Source organism: Brassica oleracea, chromosome C1 (genome assembly GCF_000695525.1).
Source record: "Brassica oleracea var. oleracea cultivar TO1000 chromosome C1, BOL, whole genome shotgun sequence".
In the NCBI taxonomy this organism is placed as follows: Eukaryota; Viridiplantae; Streptophyta; class Magnoliopsida; order Brassicales; family Brassicaceae; genus Brassica; species Brassica oleracea.
The window spans coordinates 42,858,348-42,877,792 of NC_027748.1; the positions used below are offsets into that span (position 1 = coordinate 42,858,348).

General features: G+C 34.7%; 4 protein-coding genes across 5 annotated transcripts; 2 read left to right on the forward strand and 2 right to left on the reverse strand.

Annotated features, from left to right (window-relative positions):
* Window positions 1-28: 28 nt before the first annotated feature.
* On the reverse strand, window positions 29-3,174 carry LOC106335536 (T-complex protein 1 subunit theta). The gene is made up of 13 exons (XM_013774119.1): window positions 2,913-3,174; window positions 2,561-2,823; window positions 2,334-2,480; window positions 2,073-2,234; window positions 1,884-1,961; window positions 1,630-1,763; window positions 1,405-1,477; window positions 1,250-1,327; window positions 1,034-1,156; window positions 842-936; window positions 507-716; window positions 363-420; window positions 29-270 (listed from the first exon to the last, which is right to left on the reverse strand). Exons 1-13 carry the CDS (start codon window positions 3,046-3,048, stop codon window positions 193-195), a joined length of 1,635 nt encoding a protein of 544 aa, XP_013629573.1. The 5' UTR covers window positions 3,049-3,174; the 3' UTR covers window positions 29-192.
* A 473-nt stretch (window positions 3,175-3,647) lies between these two features.
* LOC106322934 lies at window positions 3,648-6,077 on the reverse strand. Its single transcript, XM_013761090.1, has 7 exons — window positions 5,815-6,077; window positions 5,350-5,420; window positions 5,046-5,270; window positions 4,470-4,961; window positions 4,186-4,398; window positions 3,971-4,108; window positions 3,648-3,901 (listed from the first exon to the last, which is right to left on the reverse strand). The coding sequence occupies exons 1-7, from the start codon at window positions 5,867-5,869 to the stop codon at window positions 3,866-3,868; spliced, it is 1,230 nt and encodes a 409-aa protein (XP_013616544.1). The 5' UTR covers window positions 5,870-6,077; the 3' UTR covers window positions 3,648-3,865.
* Window positions 6,078-10,565: 4,488 nt separating this feature from the next.
* LOC106335619 lies at window positions 10,566-15,202 on the forward strand. Of its 2 annotated transcripts, none has more exons than XM_013774228.1 (17): window positions 10,566-10,758; window positions 11,343-11,800; window positions 11,981-12,106; window positions 12,197-12,270; window positions 12,364-12,433; window positions 12,513-12,568; window positions 12,650-12,721; window positions 12,825-12,919; window positions 13,041-13,107; window positions 13,200-13,329; window positions 13,418-13,636; window positions 13,728-13,858; window positions 14,007-14,181; window positions 14,255-14,345; window positions 14,429-14,586; window positions 14,667-14,855; window positions 14,968-15,202. In XM_013774228.1, the coding sequence occupies exons 2-17, from the start codon at window positions 11,402-11,404 to the stop codon at window positions 15,025-15,027; spliced, it is 2,112 nt and encodes a 703-aa protein (XP_013629682.1). In that variant the 5' UTR covers window positions 10,566-10,758; window positions 11,343-11,401; the 3' UTR covers window positions 15,028-15,202. The 2 variants fall into 2 exon arrangements, with proteins under 2 accessions (XP_013629682.1, XP_013629751.1); XM_013774297.1 differs by having other exon boundaries at window positions 11,401-11,800.
* A 1,798-nt stretch (window positions 15,203-17,000) lies between these two features.
* Window positions 17,001-18,215, forward strand: LOC106302657. Its single transcript, XM_013739122.1, has 6 exons — window positions 17,001-17,030; window positions 17,110-17,380; window positions 17,456-17,506; window positions 17,575-17,711; window positions 17,814-17,891; window positions 17,994-18,215. Exons 2-6 carry the CDS (start codon window positions 17,125-17,127, stop codon window positions 18,102-18,104), a joined length of 633 nt encoding a protein of 210 aa, XP_013594576.1. The 5' UTR covers window positions 17,001-17,030; window positions 17,110-17,124; the 3' UTR covers window positions 18,105-18,215.
* The last annotated feature ends 1,230 nt before the right edge of the window (window positions 18,216-19,445 follow it).

Consider the following 19,445-nt stretch of genomic DNA (forward strand, 5'->3'; position numbering starts at 1 on the left):
CAATCCAATTTAGCTAAACCGGGGGAAATTTCAAGTCCGAACGAACCAAACATTGCAAACCAAAAGGCAAAACCATAAATTGGTAACACAATTTCGTACTGAGACATACCAAAATTCTCTCAGAATTAAAAAAAAAAATTGGTTACACAATAAGAGTTTCACTTCACTACGAGGTACTTGTTGTTCTACAGCTTAGTCTTCCTCTGCGCCTGCACCGGCCGCTTGTGCAGCTTCTCTCCTTGGTCCACCTGCTTGTTTCGCCATAATAATCTGCATATTTTACATACACCAGAGCAAAGTATAAAGATGTAGGCTTTGCTCTAGTCATTGAGAAAGATGAAGATTAAGTCAGGTGTGCATACCTGGTCTACGCGAAGCACCGTGCATGCAGCATCGGAAGCATACTTCAGTGCAAATAACCTGCACATAGACTTATAGCGCCTTAGTTATAAAGATTAATAAACAGTACATAAAAATCTTATTGGTTGAGAGAGTGAGAAACATACTTGGTTGCAAAAAGATCCCACACTTTTGTCTCTGAGACATCCTTACAAGCACCTTCCTCCAAGTCAATTCCTAGCTTTGTGTTTCCAGATCCGTGTCCAGTGTAGAGAGAGGCGATGATTTCCATCGCGTTGAGGCCAGCGTTGTCTGCAAGTGTTTTGGGAACAAACTCGAAGCTCTCTGCGTATTTGGTGATGGCATACTTATCCAACCTGAAAAATCAAAGTACGACCCAACTTTTAGCTACTAAACCCTAGGCCGTTTTGTACTAAGAAGCTATCCCTTATAAGTGATGATATTTTACATATGATTAAGATAACTAAGTAAAAGAAAGTACCCTGTTTCTGCATTAGCATATTCCTTCAATCTTTGAGCTAGTTCTATTTCAGTAGCTGCAGCCCCAGGAACGATACGGCTGTCTCTGCACATGGCCTGAGAAGAAGAGTAGAGTATAGGTTATAGCAAAAGTCAAGACAAATCAAAAATATTTAGAGCAAAGGAAAATGAACAATGGAATAAAGATTATTACCTTGTATGTATTAACCCCATCGTCAACAGCTCTTTCAAGGTCGTCCAAAATACTATCTGTGCTTCCACGCAAAACCACTGTGGAGATTGTGTTACCACCTTGTTCGTTTCTTGCAATAGTGACCTACATACATCAAAAGAAGATCGAGAATTACTAATCAATGAAAGGACAATATAATTAACCAGAAACAGAAACTGATTTCAAAGGAGTACTTACTGTCACACCACCAATCTCCTCAACTGATATGGAATCAACGTACCCCAGATCATCAGGGCTTGGCCGGCTTAGCTTCAACTGATTGATAATTATAAAGTATTAAAAACAAAAACATCACTAGATAGTCGTAAAGAATGTGAATGATAACGACTTACATGAGCCACAGCCCCAGCTGTTCGGCAGAAACGCCTCAGTTCAAACTTTGAGCTGATTTTCAAGACCATTATCCTTCCAAAAAAAAGAAAGTTCATAAAAGAAATGACAGTAAAAAAAACTTGCTTATTATAATCAGTTACAAGGGAAAAATGTCCAGGGGTATCAGAAGTGAAAGCGATGGAAACAGCTAATGAGGATTCAGAAGATATTGGGTTTAGACTTACTTGTAGCGCTCACAGAAATGCAATGCCATTTCTCCAACTGATCCCCCACTAACAATTACTTTGGCTCCAGATTCAGCAACAGCTTTAATCAGCTCCTCGACTTTAGCTTCCTCTGTCTTTGCGTAGTTCTCTAGCTAGAAAACCAATAAAAAGGTGTTATAATATGGTTAACAAACCACAACCATGCTTCAGAATACAGATAAACCTCAGCTTTTTAACCTATCACATTGAAAGCGACGGGTAAAGAAACTAACCTGCTCAGCACTATGGATCAAGACAGTTCCTTTTGTCTCTGTTGCAGTAGTATCGACACCCCCAGCAAACACAGCAACCTGAAGATAGGAAACAGGAAGACATAAGCACAAAGCTATAATTCTTAGGAGTATAGATTCAACCAAATAAGCCAAAAACGTCGACAACAAGCTTTAACATAGCGATCTCACCTTAGCCTTCTCCATTCGCTTAATGCTCCCAACAGCATCGCTTTTCAAGACCATACCACGAACAATGCAAGAGTTGTGCAATCCTCCTCCAAGAAGCTTGGCAACACGAACATTATCCACATTAAAGTTCGTTGGATTCTTAGGGCAGACTTGAATACACGCCTGAATTAACAAAAAAAAAAAAAAACAAGTAAACTCATCAGCTAAAAAAATAAACCTTTTAGTAACTAACAATCAGGACAATGAAACAGAAACACTCACATCAGCAACTAAGGAGCATATAATCTCCTCTTGACCAAACTGCTTACTCGCAACAGCAGCTCTCATCCTAGAAACAACTTCATCCTTATCACGCACATCCATCGTCTCAGAGCCACTCTCAACCAATTGCTCCAGAATCTCAACAACCTGCTCTCACAAACTCCATAAGCCAAAACAAAAAAAAAAAACAAAAGCATCAACAATAAGTCACAAACAAACCAACAAACCTTAATAATCGCTTTGTTATATCCACTAATGATCTCACTCGGATGCAACCCCATCCTAATAAGCTCCTCCGCGTTCTGCAAAAGCTCCCCAGCAAAGGAGATCGTCAGATTAGCTCCGTCTCCGATCTCCTCTTGCTGCGCCTTTGCAGCCAAAACAAGAATCTTCGCGGCAGGGTGCTGAATCTCCAGCTCGTTCACAATCGTCGCGGCGTCGTTGGTCACAAAGAGCTTATCCAAATGGTTTATAACCATTTTGTTCATCCCTAAACAAACAAATCGAGCACATTAGATTCTAATTAGATCGCGGATCCAGAGAGAAATGAATCGAGGAAGCGGTTAACGAAGTACGAACCGTTGGGGCCGAGAGAGGTGCGGGTGATGGTGGAGAGCTCCTTGCAAGCTTCGATGTTCTTGATGACGGCTTCGTCGAGGCCCGAGAGGTGCCTGTAGCCTTCCTTGAGCATCGATTGGATACCGTACGGCTGCATCTTCTTTCTCCGATCAAGTGAGATCTGTAAGGCTTAGCTCGTCGCTTTACTATAAAGTTAGTTTGCTGCGATTCGTGTGAGAGTGTGAAGGTGGCTGTGGATTGCCCTAGAAACCCTTTCGAGGTTTTGAAGTGTATTCTGTTTTCTTCGTTAGGACTCTTAAACGTCGTCGTTTGTCGAGCTTTCACGCGTGAAAAGCCGATTTTGACTTCTGGGTCGATGCGACAATCTTTAATTTTGAGGGGTGAATTAGGATTATACGGAAGTTTAGGGACCACGCGAGAGAAAACGGACTACTTCAAAAACATATTTCTTTCGTGGTCCCTAAACTTCCGAAAAATCCTAATTTCCTCCCTCAAAATTAACTATTGTCGCATTGATCCAGAAATTGATAGAGGGAGCACTTTTTTGTAGACATACACATATAGTACAGATAAATATTCATTTAGCAAACAAAATTGTATTGAAGAATGAAGAGTTTAAAAGTAGGAATTAATCCATTCGTTGTAAATGATAGTTTCTCTATTGATAAAAGAAAAAAAAGACTGATAAATAAAACTAAGAATCATGTCAATGATCTCTGATGTGAACTCAGAAGAGAAGAAGAAAAAATCATGAGTTTTGTTTTATCAGATGGTGCGTCCTCCTTGTACAAGGAACAAAACACAATGTAATCTTGTTTAGAAAAAAAAGCATAGAAACCCAACATATATAATGAGGTTCTCAGACATCCAAAGCCTGAAGTAAGAAAAAAAAGCATAATCCAAACTGTTTTTTTTTTTTAAATTAAAAGTCATCATCTTTCCTCCCATTGACTTCAGGGAATCGTTTCCACACTAGCTCCATCAAGAACCTGCATAAAAAAAAACATATCAGAATCAGCAACCACAAGAAGTTACTGAAGGGTTTAAAGATGTGTAACCTGTTTCTTCTGCTTGACCTTCTTATCTCTGATTATCTTCTGTCTCGTCTCATAAAACTTGAAATCATCAAGTATACACGTCTTGCTCATATACTCCTTGAAGATCTTTATAATCTTTATACCATCTTCCAGTTTCACCTACAACAAAGCCATAAACGTTTTGATCAAGTATCCATTCAATTCAAACATGGTCCAATAAAGGTTTAATAACAAACCTCTTGAGTGTCTCTGCTATTAGTAACCGGCTTGTTCTCATTATTCACAAGCGTAATGTGCCTCAAGAGACTGTTCGGTACATCTTTGATGATACGCCACTTCACAGGGAAGCAACCAATCCACTTATCTTGCTGCCAATACTCCATTGTCTTGTTGAAATCAACCGCACCTATCATCTCCGCAACGCCAACAAACTGCCCACTCGCGTTCACCTGCAAGACAACAAAACCAAATCAACAATAAATCCACAAGAACATTGAATGAAGAGTCTACTCATACTAACCGAGAACAGAAGATACACAGGACATTCTTGAGAACTCTCTTGATACGCAGCGTTCAACTTCTTGTTTCCAGTTGGTGTGCTCGACCACATACCGTACTTGATACTGTTGTGAACATCGTCTTCGCTGTATGACTTAATCACAAAGAACTTCGCATTCACCAATGTCTCAGGGAAACTCTCTACCACTGGAGCGTCTTGCTTCGTTGTAGAGTCAAGACCTTCACTGCTCCTTGGTCCACGACAAAGCTCATTAAGCCTATCTGCTTTCTCTTCGCTGTAGCCACGTCCGTAGTTGAAGCTTCTGGTCTTTTTATAACCATCAACCGGGTACCATCCTCTCCCTAGCTTCCAGGAATCGTAACCGAATGTTCCGTAAGCATGACCTGAGTCTATTACATTCCCGTATAGTCCATACAGTCCATTGTTGGAATACATATGATCATTGTATCCAAATTGGTCATAACTCAGTGCTTCTTGTGAACTGTTTGGATTCTGTAATAACAAAAGATACATTATACAGCCATAGAAAGATAGGTGGGAGATTGTAAAGGGTGTGATGAAACAGAACCAACATACCATGAGATGTGAATAGGTGTTTGAACTGCTGTTGAGGCCATAACCAAAGCTCTGATCCTGGTAGCCACTTGAGGGATGGTTTGATGGGTAGTAACCCCACGGATAGGAACCAAAATGGTCTCCACCATTTGGAAGGTTTCCAGCATTCATGTTAGGCCTTCCATGAGAAGATGGAGCAGTAAATGCACCAGAAGGTACAAGTCCATACTGGTGCTGAAGTGAACCCTTCTCACAAAAACATAACAAAGTCAATCTCTATATCCAATAAACAAAACACAATTTGAGTTCAAAACAGGGCAAGTACCTTGTTACGGTTCCTAGAGACTTCACTTCCTTCAGAACCTAAAGACAGCTCCTGAAACAAATCTGCTGTCTCTGCAAACCATTATACACAACAAGCCAAGTCAAAAACTTTTTAATAAACAAAACCTCAAAATCGAATTGCCATAGCCCAAACAAGACAAAACACTGATGAAACTCAACCCATAAAAAGATAAAAACATATGCTGTTTCTGCAACAATTATATACAAAACCCAACTCAGTATTTTTAATAAACAAAACCTCAAAATCGAATTGCATACTCTGAACAAGACAAAAAAACTGATGAAACTCAACACATTAGGAGATTAAAAAAAAACATGTTATTTATCTATCATCTATTGACACAAGGTTAAAAAGAAGCAGACAATACAATCCACTATGTTGTTCACAATCAAGTTCTATGAAACCAAAAAAAGAAGTGATCTTTGAGTGAAAAATGAACATTACCAAGAAGAGATAAGCCAGTGGCGAGGCTATCGGGAGAGGAAGCGGTTCCAGCCATGTCGAGAGAGTATCGAGAAAAAAGGTGAAAGCTTTGGAGGAGTAGAGAGCCCTAGGGAAAGGGGTATGTGAGCTTATCGGTGAATGGAGCCTCGAAAAACCCAGAGGCTTCGTTGGGAGTGGGTGGGGGGTTTATAGAAGAAGTTGTTTGTTTCTTCGTCTTCTCCAAGGCGGTGATATCCTTTTGGTTAAAGAGCAAATGGTCGATGGTAAATAAAGTACTACTAATTAACCAGGGAATTCTAAGCGACAAAAACCAAAACAAACCAGTGAAAAGATAAGGCTCTTCTTCTTAATGACACACGAGAAGATTCTGAAAAATTAATGTTGATTGCTTTTAGTTTAAATTTCCAAAAACAAATTTTTAAATTCAATTTTGTTGTTGTGATATATATTTATTTTTATCACTCTTCCGTTCCTGAAAAATATTCATTCGTATTAAAAAAAAATACATTGCCTAATAACTATACTAATTATATTTAATTAATTTAAATATTCATAATTAATATTTTTAAAAGTATCTTTAAAATATAAAAAATTGTATAACAAAAAAAATCTAGAAAATTTTAATTTTAGCAACAGAGGGAGTATATTATTATTTTTTTATTAAAAATAAAATCTTAAGTATGCATTAATTTCTCTTTCTTTTTCTTTTTTTTTAATTCTCTATCATTTGTGTTTCAAAATATATATATATATATATATATATATATATATTCTCTATCATTTTTTCTTTGCCAGCATTCTCTGTCATTTGTTATGATTACGATTTTTCTTAAAACATAACACGCGAACTTATGGATGCCATGCCCCTCATGTTTTGCTTAAAACCGGCACCTCTAGGACTTTTGGTTAAGAGCAATTATTTTTTTTTAAGAGCAATTATCGTGAACTCTATTTGTTTAAGATGTATAGTATTAATATTGCGGATGTTTGTAACATGAAACGTATACCCAACTGATGTTTTGAATCTTAGAAAATAAAACAAATTGGTTCTAAACTTCTAATATATGATGTCATGCCAAGAAAAATAAGTTTGCAACTAAACACTACTCTCTATGTTATTAAATGTAAGATGTTTAGAATAATGTTTATGTTTTAATATATAAAATGTTCTCATATTTCTAGATAACTTTAAGTTTATCAAAAACTGTGTAACCAATCAAATTTAATAGTTCTATTTTGTAAGTGGCTTTATAGTTTTTAGTTTATAATTTTAATGATACTATCTAGGCAAAAAATAATTTTCTTAATAAGTGTGTACTATCCAAAACATCTTACATTTCATAACAGAGGGAGTATATATCAATTAGTAGTTTGACACTTATGATTTTTTCTTTGGGTAATTTTTTTTCGAATAGTCATTTTTAAGTTTTTGTCACAAAAATAGCTCTCAAAAAATAAAATGACCAAAATAACCCTTTTTATTTTGAAAATTTTAATTTTTTTATATTTAAAATTTAAAACTCTATCCCCAAAACTCTAAATCCTAAGTATAGATTAGTTAATCATAAGGTAAAAATTTAATAAAATTTATTTTGGTCATTTTTTTTATTGAGAGTTATTTTTGTGACAAAAATTTTAAAAGGGTTATATTAGGGATTTTTTTTTTTTGTATCTTCTAATATCATTGTTGTTGAGGTCGGTCTAGATAGCAAAATGGTAAAAATGTGACTTTCATTCAAAACTCCCAAAACAAATACTCTCGGGCTCGCAAATCCTTATTCGCTCATCATTCCGCTTCAATACGAGAGGCACTTCGCATATGAGTATTTGACCAATTGAGCAACACACAGAATGATATTTGCATAGACATGCACAACCTGTCGTTTGCCTATGCACTCTACAATGCACCAAAACTTTCCAGTTAAGCGTAACTCAATCCAGCCACTAGTAAATTTAGCCTACCAAGACATATTATAATATATCCATAATCACGTCTTCGTTTCATACAAATGAACGATCAATCTCGTTATTTTTTGTTCGACTTTAATTTGGAAAGGCCTCTAGGAAGACTTATTACGTTCATTCATCTTCCTAAAAACTGTACTGGCTTTGTGTTTACTCAAATGATCGGGATATAATATTTATCGCCAAAACGGTCTAATTGATTCCAAACAACTACATTTGAATCTTACGAAGTTCCACGGCTATAATTTACGTCCCATAATCACTCGTAAAATATGTTTACCGATCTAGGATACCAAATCATCGACGTCTAATACCATGCATGCATTATGCATGAAGTGTGATCTGTTTTCACCGATCTCCATGGGTTAAACGATCATATGACATGTTTCTCACATGCTAAGTTCTTTTTTTTTGATTAAACAAGATTAGTGTTCCGACTGAAACTCACTAATCTTGCTTACGTGGGCCGGTCCACCAAGGACAAGACAAACCCGATTGTTTTACCTGAAAGTTAGAAAAAAAAGAGTTAGAAATCTACAGCATTTGGTCATATCTTTTATATCTTTCATGTGTGATTTTTTAATTTGGACCATCACTTAGAAATCTTATTAAATATATTTTATTAAGACCAATAATACATAGAATCTTTAAAATACTTTAATCATAATATCTTTTGATATCTTTTCATTTTAATTTAAAATTTCAACAAATCTGTTTTAAAAGATTTTTACAAGATCTTCATTTTTGAAATTATATTTAAATATTTTTACTAATTTGGAAATTAGTTTGAAATATTATTGTACATTAATATATTCAGTTATCATTTATAAAATAAAAAAAAAAAAATTCTATAATATTTTATCTATTATATAATCATAATCAGTCATATTAAAAGAAAATTATCATATTGAGGTAAATATAATAAACTTGTATTAAACTTATAGATTTATATATTTTATATATTTTATTTTCGTAAGTATAAAATATTTATGTTCAAAAATAAAATCTAATATGTTAGTAAAATGAGTTAACATTAGCAAACTATATAATACATGTATAAAATATTTATGTACAAAGCTATATAAAAATTAACATGTATTTCCTTAAAGCTAACAATATTTTCATTTTAAATATAATATAATATATATTATATTTTCATAATATAATATATACTCATTTATATATTATATTTTAAAATTTTTAATAAGTCTGTATTAAAATTTAGTGTATTTTAATTTATCGTTTATAAAATTAAAAATAAATAAATTATAGCATATTTTATCTATTTTATAGTCATGATCATGTTAAAATACAATTACTATACTTAAATAAATATGATAAAAGTATATTCAGTTGATAAATTTATAAATTTTATTTTCATAAATATAAACTATTTATTTTAAAAATGTAATATGATTATAAAACGATTTAAAATTAGCAAACTATATAATACATGTCTAAAAATTAACATATCTTAGACTTTTGTATATACAATAATATATTATCTAAAATGGATAAGCATAAAAAATATTAGTAAAAAGAAATCTATCTTTGAAAGACGGGTCAAAATTTAGCATAAATTAAATACAAATTTTTTTTCAAATTTTTTTTCTCATGAATATATTAATTTTCTTAATTACTAAATGCAAATAGAATAAGATAAAAATATAGTAATAAGTGATAAATACATACGGTTTTAAAAAATTGATTAATTATAACATGTAAATTATAAAATTATTGTATTTGAAATAGTTATATAAATATTTAAGTATACGATTATCATTAAAAATATATACCACTTATGTTCTAAAACAATAATTTATGTATAGAAAAATGAAAACAAACAGCCGCGCGGTTGTGTGGGTCAAAATGTAATAGGTAAGTTAACACTGGAATTAATTAAATCGATTTATAGTCTAAACCAACGTACGACTAAAACGATACAATTTTCTCATCTTGTGGAAACCAGTACGATGTTGTTCATGCTAATTTTTTTGGTGTGTTTTGTTAGTCGTAAATAATTTTATAATTTTCTTACCATTTTTCTAAAAAATACAAGTAATACATGTTGTATATACGTATACCGTATTTTAAACCAATACAAATGTGCCCAATTGTCAAGCTAGTTACAGGATACTTGAAAACAATACAACGTCTCACAATACAAGTAGTACACATGTTGTATATACCGTATTTTAAACCAATACTTACAAAGACATGTTATGAACAAAATATATGCATAGTCCACGTCGATAATTATCATATAAACAACACAGTCTACGTCCGAAGTTTTTTCATTAGTAAAATTTCATTATATAAATATTTCAGACACTAAAAGAAAAACTTATAAGAAATATTAGAAATTTAGAACGTACAAATTAATAATACTCCATTAGAGCATCATTTTTCTTAATTCTTTTTTTTTTTTACTTTTTCGAATTTAGAAAAAAAAAATAAAAACGAACCAATCGCGGGCCGTTACGTGTTAATGGGGCTCGCGAACAGTGTAAGAAACACTTAAAAATCGACTACTATTTGGTAATTTCGGTAACCCGTTTCTTAAAAAAAATGGGTCATACGCGGAACCCACTCGCTCTCCTATCAGCCACAGAAAAGAAAATGCACGCGAGGGAACCCAAGCGTCCTAGCGATAGCCAATCAAAGTGTACTGTGCCCAATTATGGAAGACTCACAAACATATTAATATAAAATAAAAAGTTAACGTTGCAAAACGAATTTAAAAAAAAAAGAAATTAAAATAGAGAGAATTAACAAAATAGTACTCCATTCCCGAAGAAAAATAAATATTTGATCTAAACATGAAAAACTCTATTTCCAAAAATTGCAATCGTATTTTGGAACTCGAGCTGGAGGAAGAGATCTAAAAGTTATTTGATTGTTCTGGATCGATCCTGTTCAACTATCTCCACCATCCGATCGTTGTTATCATTGAAGTATCATCTAGAAATCGATCTTCTGGTAAATAGACTTTTTCTCATCTTCGAATCGATTTGATTGTTGTGAATGTGCATTTTGTATGACTATGCGAAAGATAGTGACTTTAGATGATGATCGAGCTGAATGTTATGATACTGACGAATGGGGTTACAGCTAGCTTTCTTTTGCTTTAGGAGTTTGTGTTGGTCGAGCTGTAGTGAACCAATCAATCATCAGCTCTTTGTAATGGTGTTCACATTAGGAAAGCTTCGATTTTTTCTGATTAGTTTTTGATACTGCAGAGCCACTTAGACCATGATTAACCCCAGTTTCTTAACTGAGGTTCTTAGCTTCGGATAAGACACGGTTCTTAAGAACTGTCTCTTAAATAACAGATATAAAAGCCGTCTCTTAGCCGAAAAGTGTAAAAAGGAAAAAAAAGTGTCAAATCATGAATTAAGAACCCCGGCTAAGAGATCAGGGTTAATCATGCTCTTATCATTCATTGTAAGATCTAATTTTGGCTAGAGATCACTTCATCATTCTCTTTACATCAGTGTAGCTCGTGTTCGTAGGGTATTGCGTAAAATAAACCGTTTTTTTACACTCTTCTTTCTATGAAACAGGAATATAGAGAGGTGACTTGAAATAAATAAGTTTTTTTTACATCTTACATGGATTAAGAATGCCAGAGTTAAGAAGCGGAGCTAGGAGATCGAGACGCCTTGAAGATCAGCCTAACCCTCAGGTAGTTGAGCAAGCTGAAAATATCGTTCCTCCTCCTCCCCAGACTGCAACAAGGAGGAGAGGTGGTGGTAGAGGAAGGGGGAATGCTGCTTTAGCTAAGGCGGCTGTACCTCCGAGACCAACCCCTGCCGGTAGGGGCAGGGGTATCAGGTTGAGAGACTTAGAGCCAGAGCCTTGTGAGGTTCTTCCAGCTGCTGGTGCTTTAGGGGCCACTGAACCTGCTTTGAATCGAGTTGAAGGGGTAGCTGATCAGGATATTGCTGGGGAAGGTGGTGGTAGCCCGGAGAAAATAGCAGGCATGGAAGATGATTCCAGCATGGCTCCAGTCCCTGAAAGGGTAACTTCTGTTAACCTTATCACATCAGTAACTCAAGTTCTGCAAGGATACATATATACAAAGCTCTAGGATATGTTTTGAAGTTCATCATATTAGTTTTTATAACCATCTTTCATCATCTTAGATCTCTTTTGTTGATATGTGGTTTGATGCTCACTATGATTTCATTTTCTTGTATAGGTACAAGTTGGAAGTTCTCATGTTTATAAGATGGAGAGGAAACTCGGTAAGGGTGGCTTCGGTCAAGTTTATGTTGGCAGAAGGGTGAGCGGTGGTAGTGATAGGATTGGAGCAGATGCAATTGAGGTATAGTAGATAAAAGCCTGCTGAAAATCATAGGAGTTGACCAAAAATGTGAGTTTTTTTATAGAGAAAGTTTATTATTTGCCTTTTCAGGTAGCTCTGAAACTTGAACACCGAAATAGTAAAGGATGTAATTTTGGCCCACCTTACGAGTGGCAAGTATACAAGTAAGTCTTTAATACTCTAAATTTCATTACCAGTTTCTCTTCTGATTATTTTTCACTACTTATCTGTTCTTTCTTTTTTTTTCTGCTGTAAAGTACGCTCAATAGCTGTTATGGAATCCCTGCTGTACACCATAAAGGTCGTCAAGGAGATTTTTACATCCTGGTAAGCGTTTAGTATGGCCTGGCTACACTTTGAGAGTAATAAGGTATCTTTTATGAAGAAAAATCTATAATTATTTCAGGTCATGGACATGCTCGGCCCTAGTCTCTGGGATGTTTGGAACTCTTTGGCTCAATCGTAAGCACTTTGATCAGAATTTATTTTTCATATAAGCCATGCTCATGCAGATATTCTAAATTTATCATCATATTTGGTTAGGATGTCACCAAACATGGTAGCGTGCATTGCAGTGGAGGCGATATCTATTCTTGAGAAACTGCACATGAAGGGGTTAGTGCCATTTATTTCGAACAAAAATAATTTACATTTACAGCCAAATTTCGCTATCATTGAGCTAACTTTAATGCCATGTTCAATCCCTACATCAAACAAGGTTTGTGCATGGAGATGTCAAACCAGAGAACTTTTTACTTGGTCAGCCTGGAACAGCAGACGAGAAGAAACTCTACCTTATCGATCTTGGTCTGGGTGAGTATCTATGATATGTTTACAAACGTGTTTTTCAACTGATTTTTATCCCTCTTTTGTCTCTGCAAAGTTTTCTGAAATATTTATATTCGTTATTAACATATATCATCTTTTATTTCAGCATCAAGATGGAAAGATTCACACTCAGGGCAGCATGTTGAATATGATCAAAGACCAGACGTATTCAGGTATTGTTGATTTTGGTGCATGCTATCTTTTCTATTCTCTTTTGTTATAAACATAACATACATATTGATGATATATATTACTTCATATGCAGGGGAACGATAAGGTATGCAAGTTGTCATGCACATCTTGGTCGAACTGGAAGTCGGAGGGATGATCTGGAGTCATTAGCTTATACACTGATATTTCTGATGCGGGGAAGGTTACCATGGCAAGGGTACCAGGTGAGTTTCCTATCTCTCTATTCACAACCCAAAACCTTTTTTGAAGTTCCAGTTCTAGTCAAAATGATAATATGGTCTTTGTACGCAGGGTGACAACAAAAGCTTTCTTGTTTGCAAGAAAAAGATGTCAACCTCTCCTGAACTGATGTGCTGTTTCTGTCCTCCCCCGTTTAAGTTGTTTCTCGAGGCAATTACTAATATGAAGTTTGACGAGGAGCCCAACTATGCAAAGCTTATCTCGATCTTTGATACTCTTATTGAAACATGTGCTATATCTAGACCGATTAGAATTGATGGGGCTCTTAAGGTGTGTTGTCTTTGGTTCCTATGTTTTTTTTTTTTAATGTTAACAAATATTTCATCAAGTGCTGATGATATCTTTGCTTTTGTGTGAATAGGTTGGCCAAAAACGAGGAAGATTGGTTATCAATTTGGAAGAGGATGAACAGCCGAGGAAGAAAATCAGAATCGGCAGTCCTGCTACCCAATGGATCTCAGTCTATAATGCACGTCGTCCTATGAAACAGAGGTGCAAAACATATAGTTTGAGGCTTTGCATTTATTGCTTTGGTTATATAATCTATTTGGCAAAGTACAAGTAAAGTTATTTCTTTCTTTTGGTACATTGCATGGCTTTCCTTTGTGTAACCAGTCAGTCTTTTTGTTGCTCTTTGTAGATACCATTACAATGTTGCAGAAACAAGGCTGCAGAAGCATGTGGAGAAAGGTACCAAGGATGGCCTTTTCATAAGCTGTGTAGCATCAGCAGCTAATCTCTGGGCCCTCATCATGGATGCTGGGACTGGGTTCAGCTCTCAAGTTTATGAATTGTCGACAGTCTTCTTACATAAGGTACATTATTCAGCTGAAGCATTCTATCTGTCATCCTCCATCACCTCACTATTTGTTTCTTGATTCATTACAGGACTGGATCATGGAACAATGGGAAAAGAACTTCTATATCAGTTCCATAGCTGGTGCTAATAACGGTAGCTCATTGGTCGTTATGTCGAAAGGTTAGTATCCATGCCTGATGTCTTACTGATTCTTTGGGGCGTGAAGCTGTTTTACTTATTCTAACTTCGTGTGATGATGATAGGAACTCCTTACACCCAGCAATCTTACAAAGTCAGCGACTCATTCCCATTCAAATGGATAAATAAAAAGTGGAAAGAAGGGTTTCATGTAACCTCCATGACCACTGCTGGAAGTCGTTGGGGTGTAGTAATGTCCAGGAACTCTGGCTATTCTGAACAGGTTCCAGTCACTTGAACATTTCTATTTTTTTTTTTTGTGGGGCACTATAATGTATTAATAATGTCTCCGTGGTTTGTAAGGTGGTGGAGCTTGACTTTTTGTACCCGAGTGAAGGAATCCACCGAAGGTGGGAGAGTGGATTCAGGATAACATCAATGGCTGCAACAGCAGATCAAGCGGCTCTCGTCTTGAGTATACCTAAACGAAAAATAACCGACGAAACCCAAGAGACTCTCAGAACTTCTGCTTTCCCAAGCACCCATGTTAAGGTTTGGTTCTTTAGCCATAACTGTTTCAAGAAACAAATACTAACGTTGGATCCTTCTCCAGTGGTTTTGTTCCATGTACAAAGACATGACTCTTTTTTACTTTTGGTTTCAGGAAAAATGGACGAAAAATCTGTACCTTGCATCAATATGCTATGGTCGGACCGTCTGCTGAGCTTCTCTAGAAGCCTTACAACGTGAAGCTTTGGTTTCAGTATTAGGAGCCAACAACATATGTGTGTAACTGCGCAATTGAGTTGAAATTTGTTTCGTACGTATGTGTAAAAACATGCGTCGTTAATAGAATTGAAGAGGTCGAAGAGATTATGGCGCTTTGGCTTATTGCTTAATATATATCTTAAAATATAACGTAGCCATCATTTAGATAACTCAGGCTAATATATATTATTCTTGTTTGAAACGTAACAAGTCGATCGTCATTCATAGACAAAGCCTTACGATTAAGCAATGCCAAGAAATATCAAATAACTAACGTAATGGGTTTTAACTGAGCGATGATCATATGAATTGGAATGGATTGGAGGACAAATTCAATTAAGTTTTGGTCCTTGCAAGGTAAATATTATAAAATTAAACTAATCATATGAAATCGGCAAAAAGCAAGAAAGTCGTTTCTTTAAAAACTTTTTAGATGTGTGTAAAATAATTTAATTTTAAAATACAAAACCAGAATATATTCTAATTACCGTTGTGCCACAATTTTCATGATTATAAAAACAAAAACAATAGTAAAGAAACTGAATCAGAACCAACAACAAAAACAGAAATAATTTAAAAATACTATGAGGACTCATTTGTCAATTTCTTATTAGTTTAACTCTCATTTCCAAAGTAAAATTCAATCACATATCTAAATTGTATTAAAATACTTTAAATTTTTATTTAAAAACCTTGGAAAGTTTCTCAGAGATGGAAATATTCTAAGTAAAATTGCTGGAAAAAGATTTTCATCAGGTCCCACAGGATGAATTAAACAAAAACATCTCTCTCCTCACTTCTTAAACGTAGAGGGCGGGTAAAAAAAGTACTAAGCCTAATACTATTATTATCAGGTTATAAACTCCACCTTGTAAACTGAAATGGAAGTAATATTATTTATCAGATATTAAAAACATGTTATCGTTTGATTTCTAGAAACTAGGGATGTAATATATGAAACATATTGGAAAAGCTCTCGCTTACTTAATCTAATACTTCCTGAAAAGAATTTATATAAAGAGTGATGATTTTTGCAATGTTCAACAAGTATTTTGTTTACAAGTAAAAAATGATAGAAATATAACTAACAAAAAGTCAAGAAAAAAAAGACTTAATTAAAAGAGGAGCCAAAGATGTTCACATTCTATAGATAATTTTGTGCTATAGAGTCGAGAGAGGCGTTTGGTATGATAACTGATAAGAGATATTTACCTAACAAAGGGATAAGAGTTAGCTGCTAGAAAATGGAGATTAGGATTGTGATGGTCTATAAATATTTCAATGTTGATTACACGAATTGTAGAACACTATCGTTAGTTAGTATAACAGATAAGAAAACCATGAAACTAGCAAGGAAGAATAAATGATGCATGAGCATGACATATTCATTAATGGATAAGCCATTTTTTCATTATCCTTTTGATTTCTCGACACTAGGGATGCAATAATTACAAAAAAAAACTGAAATAATTTAATATTTGTTGATAGACATAGAGAATGACATATATTGATAGACATATAGAATGATATACTAGCATAATTACAAAAAAAAAATGTAAATTCTCAGTATCGTAATTAACATTACGTATTAGCAAAGTCAAAAAGGATAAGGGATTTGGGAACCGTCGATTGAACTGGACCAGATCAGGCTAGAGCATAATTATTGGAGGGTTCTTAAGGTGGGGATTCTTAGCGTATTATAAGAACATGTCTCTTAACTTTTAACTAAAAAAACTAAGAATCTGCTCTTAAATAAGATTTCGAAGAGACGTTCTTAGTTTTTTTAGTTAAAAGTTAAGAAACGGGTTCTTATATTCCGATAAGAACTTCACTCTGATAACCTCCCAATAATGATGCTCTAAAGCCATGGCCCATGAAGAGAAGCTATAAAAGAAACCCTAAATGGTTTAGGGATGGCATCGGCTTGATCTGCAACACACACTCTCTCTCTCACAGTCGGTATGTGATTTTCAGTCTCTGTTTGTTTGCCCCAGTGTTGTCGTGTTGAACTAATCCGACAGATTGATTTGTCTGTTAGGCTTAAAAGAAGAAGATGATGAAGAACGTCAAGAAGGCGGCGCCAGAGTTCGCGACATCCGAAACGTTCGTGTGGTGGGACATGGACAGCTGTCCGCTCCCCAGTGGTTATGACCCAAGTCGGGTGGGTCCGAGAATAGACACGGAGTTGAAGAATCTAAGCTACAACGGTCCGCTCACCATCATTGGCGTTGGTAACCTGGAAGGAGTCCCTCATGACTTCCTGAAAGCGCTCTCTTCCGGTGGAGTCGTTATCAAACAGCTTCAACTAGGTAAATGCTCCCTTTCTTTCTTTCTTTTAAAAAAATTTACCGAACATGCTGACCCAGAGCCTTCCTCCTTACTAGTCGACAACTTTGGTGGAGAGTGGGTCTGGGATAGGTTTGGCTTACTCAAAGGTCTCTCTCTCTCTCTACACCACCAAATTATTAATTTAATCAAGCTGTTGTTTGCCTTGCCCCTACAGTATCAGGGTCTGCCAACAATGAGACGAGAAGACCGGACACAGGCTGTGAAATGCATTTTTGCGGATTATGCGATTTTTCTTCCGACAGCTTTGATGATTTCGCCACGCACTTCAAAACTCTCCCACATGCAGATAAGGTAAAGCATAGCATCCTTTAATAATTTTGTATCAAATACATTTTTTTCATCCTCTAATATTCTCTCTTTTCCCTTTTGATTCTCTTCTCCCACATCAACAAGATGGATGAGTATCTTTCTTACCTTGCGTGGACGTTTAATCGTGCAGCAGAACTTACCGAGGCCCGTAAGCTTGGAGAGGCAAGCATTTTTTTTCCTTAATACTAGAGTATTTTCACCGACAATTAATTACATATAATAATATATCTAATCTCCCACTCCAAATGTTGTTAAATGTACCAGACTTTTCTTGCAAAATTGGAAGCAAAAAGGCAAGATTTTTTAGAGCTGGACAATTGTTTTAATGATGACGATGATGATGACGATGTTCCAAAGACTGATGAGGCAAGTTAGAGTTTCTTTTTTTAATACAGAAATACAAATCTTGTTTTTTAATACAGAAATACAAATCTTGTTTAGACTGCAACATTGCAGTCAAAAAGCTTGAAGAAGCCTAAGAGGCAGTCAAAGGCAAGTTTCTCTTAACACAAAATAATTTCTTTCTTTAAAAAAAACGTGATTCTCAGAAACTATTATGATTGCAGGGAAAAAAATTCAGGTTTGGCCTTCTTTTTAAGTCTTCTTCTCTGAAGAAGAGGTCTGCTGCCAAGGCGAAGAAGTTATCAAAGGCAAGTTTTTCTAGCAAATCTGATTTCTCATAAATAATTATGACTAAGACATTTACAATCTCTCATTTTGGTTTACTGACTCTTTTTTTTTTTTAACTATGAAGCTATCAAAGGCAAATATAAAGCTATCAAAGGTAAATTTTTCTAATAAATCTGATTTCTCAAACAACTATGACTAAGACATTTACATTTCATTTTGCTTTACTGATTTTTTTTTGGGTGCTACCAACTGCAGTTGGAGATTGCATAAGAATCAGATTGTTCCCTTCCAAAGAATGCTAGTACCATGTCCTCAGTGCCGTCCCAAAACTTTACGAGGCTTAAAGCCTGTCAAGATATGTGACCCTTATAAATAAAATTGTTAATAACAAAAGCGTTGGAAAGGGTTTGGTATTACTCGAACTAGGGCCAAGAAAATCCAACTTATCTTCCTAAACCATTTAAGCTACATACAATTTTGGTTAGTGTGGCCTATATTTCATTTTTATATTTGTGGTCTGAAGCCAATGCTTCACCTGCCTTAAGGGAGGGACGGGCCTGCATGTCCTCGTAGAGAGGCCTCTTTTATCTTAATTGAAAATAGTTGTTTTGTTGTTCTCCAGTGTGCTGTTTTCAAGTTTTGTTTTTATATTTTGTGTTAGCCAATATTTGTAAATTTCACCCGTATATACTTTGTTAGCGGATATAATAGATTTTAAGAATGATTCTTTTTTAATAAAATAGATTGTTTCAAATCTATTTTATTAAAACAGAAATACTTAATTGGATCTAAATTTAGCCATATGTAATATTACACAAATATTATTGGTAATTAATAAAATACAAGGAACTCATTAAAGATAATTATGTAAAATAACATTATACTACTATTTATGTTTTCAAATAATATAATAACTAAATTTGTATCCAAACAATATAAAACATTAAGTTTTACATTTTTAATAATTTTTAATTATTTCTAATACAAATTATTTGATAAAATAAAAAATTGACTAAAATACCCATATAATTTATAAATCGTGTTATTGGTTTATATATTTTGATTGATTTAGAAATCCATACAATA

Excerpts from the sequence above, each read along its gene's own strand:
- LOC106335536 (XM_013774119.1), bottom strand. The coding sequence starts at position 3,048 with ATGCAGCCGTACGGTATCCAATCGATGCTCAAGGAAGGCTACAGGCAC. Across the intron at positions 2,824-2,912 it reads CACCTCTCTCGGCCCCAACG|GGATGAACAAAATGGTTATA; the intron begins GTTCGTACTTCG and ends TTGTTTGTTTAG. Across the intron at positions 271-362 it reads CGGTGCTTCGCGTAGACCAG|ATTATTATGGCGAAACAAGC; the intron begins GTATGCACACCT and ends TAAAATATGCAG.
- LOC106322934 (XM_013761090.1), bottom strand. The coding sequence starts at position 5,869 with ATGGCTGGAACCGCTTCCTCTCCCGATAGCCTCGCCACTGGCTTATCT. Across the intron at positions 4,109-4,185 it reads ATAGCAGAGACACTCAAGAG|GTGAAACTGGAAGATGGTAT; the intron begins GTTTGTTATTAA and ends GCTTTGTTGTAG. Across the intron at positions 3,902-3,970 it reads AGGTCAAGCAGAAGAAACAG|GTTCTTGATGGAGCTAGTGT; the intron begins GTTACACATCTT and ends TTTTTTATGCAG.
- LOC106335619 (XM_013774228.1), top strand. The coding sequence starts at position 11,402 with ATGCCAGAGTTAAGAAGCGGAGCTAGGAGATCGAGACGCCTTGAAGAT. Across the intron at positions 13,637-13,727 it reads GAATTGATGGGGCTCTTAAG|GTTGGCCAAAAACGAGGAAG; the intron begins GTGTGTTGTCTT and ends TTGTGTGAATAG. Across the intron at positions 14,182-14,254 it reads CGACAGTCTTCTTACATAAG|GACTGGATCATGGAACAATG; the intron begins GTACATTATTCA and ends GATTCATTACAG.
- LOC106302657 (XM_013739122.1), top strand. The coding sequence starts at position 17,125 with ATGATGAAGAACGTCAAGAAGGCGGCGCCAGAGTTCGCGACATCCGAA. Across the intron at positions 17,507-17,574 it reads TAGGTTTGGCTTACTCAAAG|TATCAGGGTCTGCCAACAAT; the intron begins GTCTCTCTCTCT and ends TTGCCCCTACAG. Across the intron at positions 17,892-17,993 it reads AGGCCCGTAAGCTTGGAGAG|ACTTTTCTTGCAAAATTGGA; the intron begins GCAAGCATTTTT and ends TAAATGTACCAG.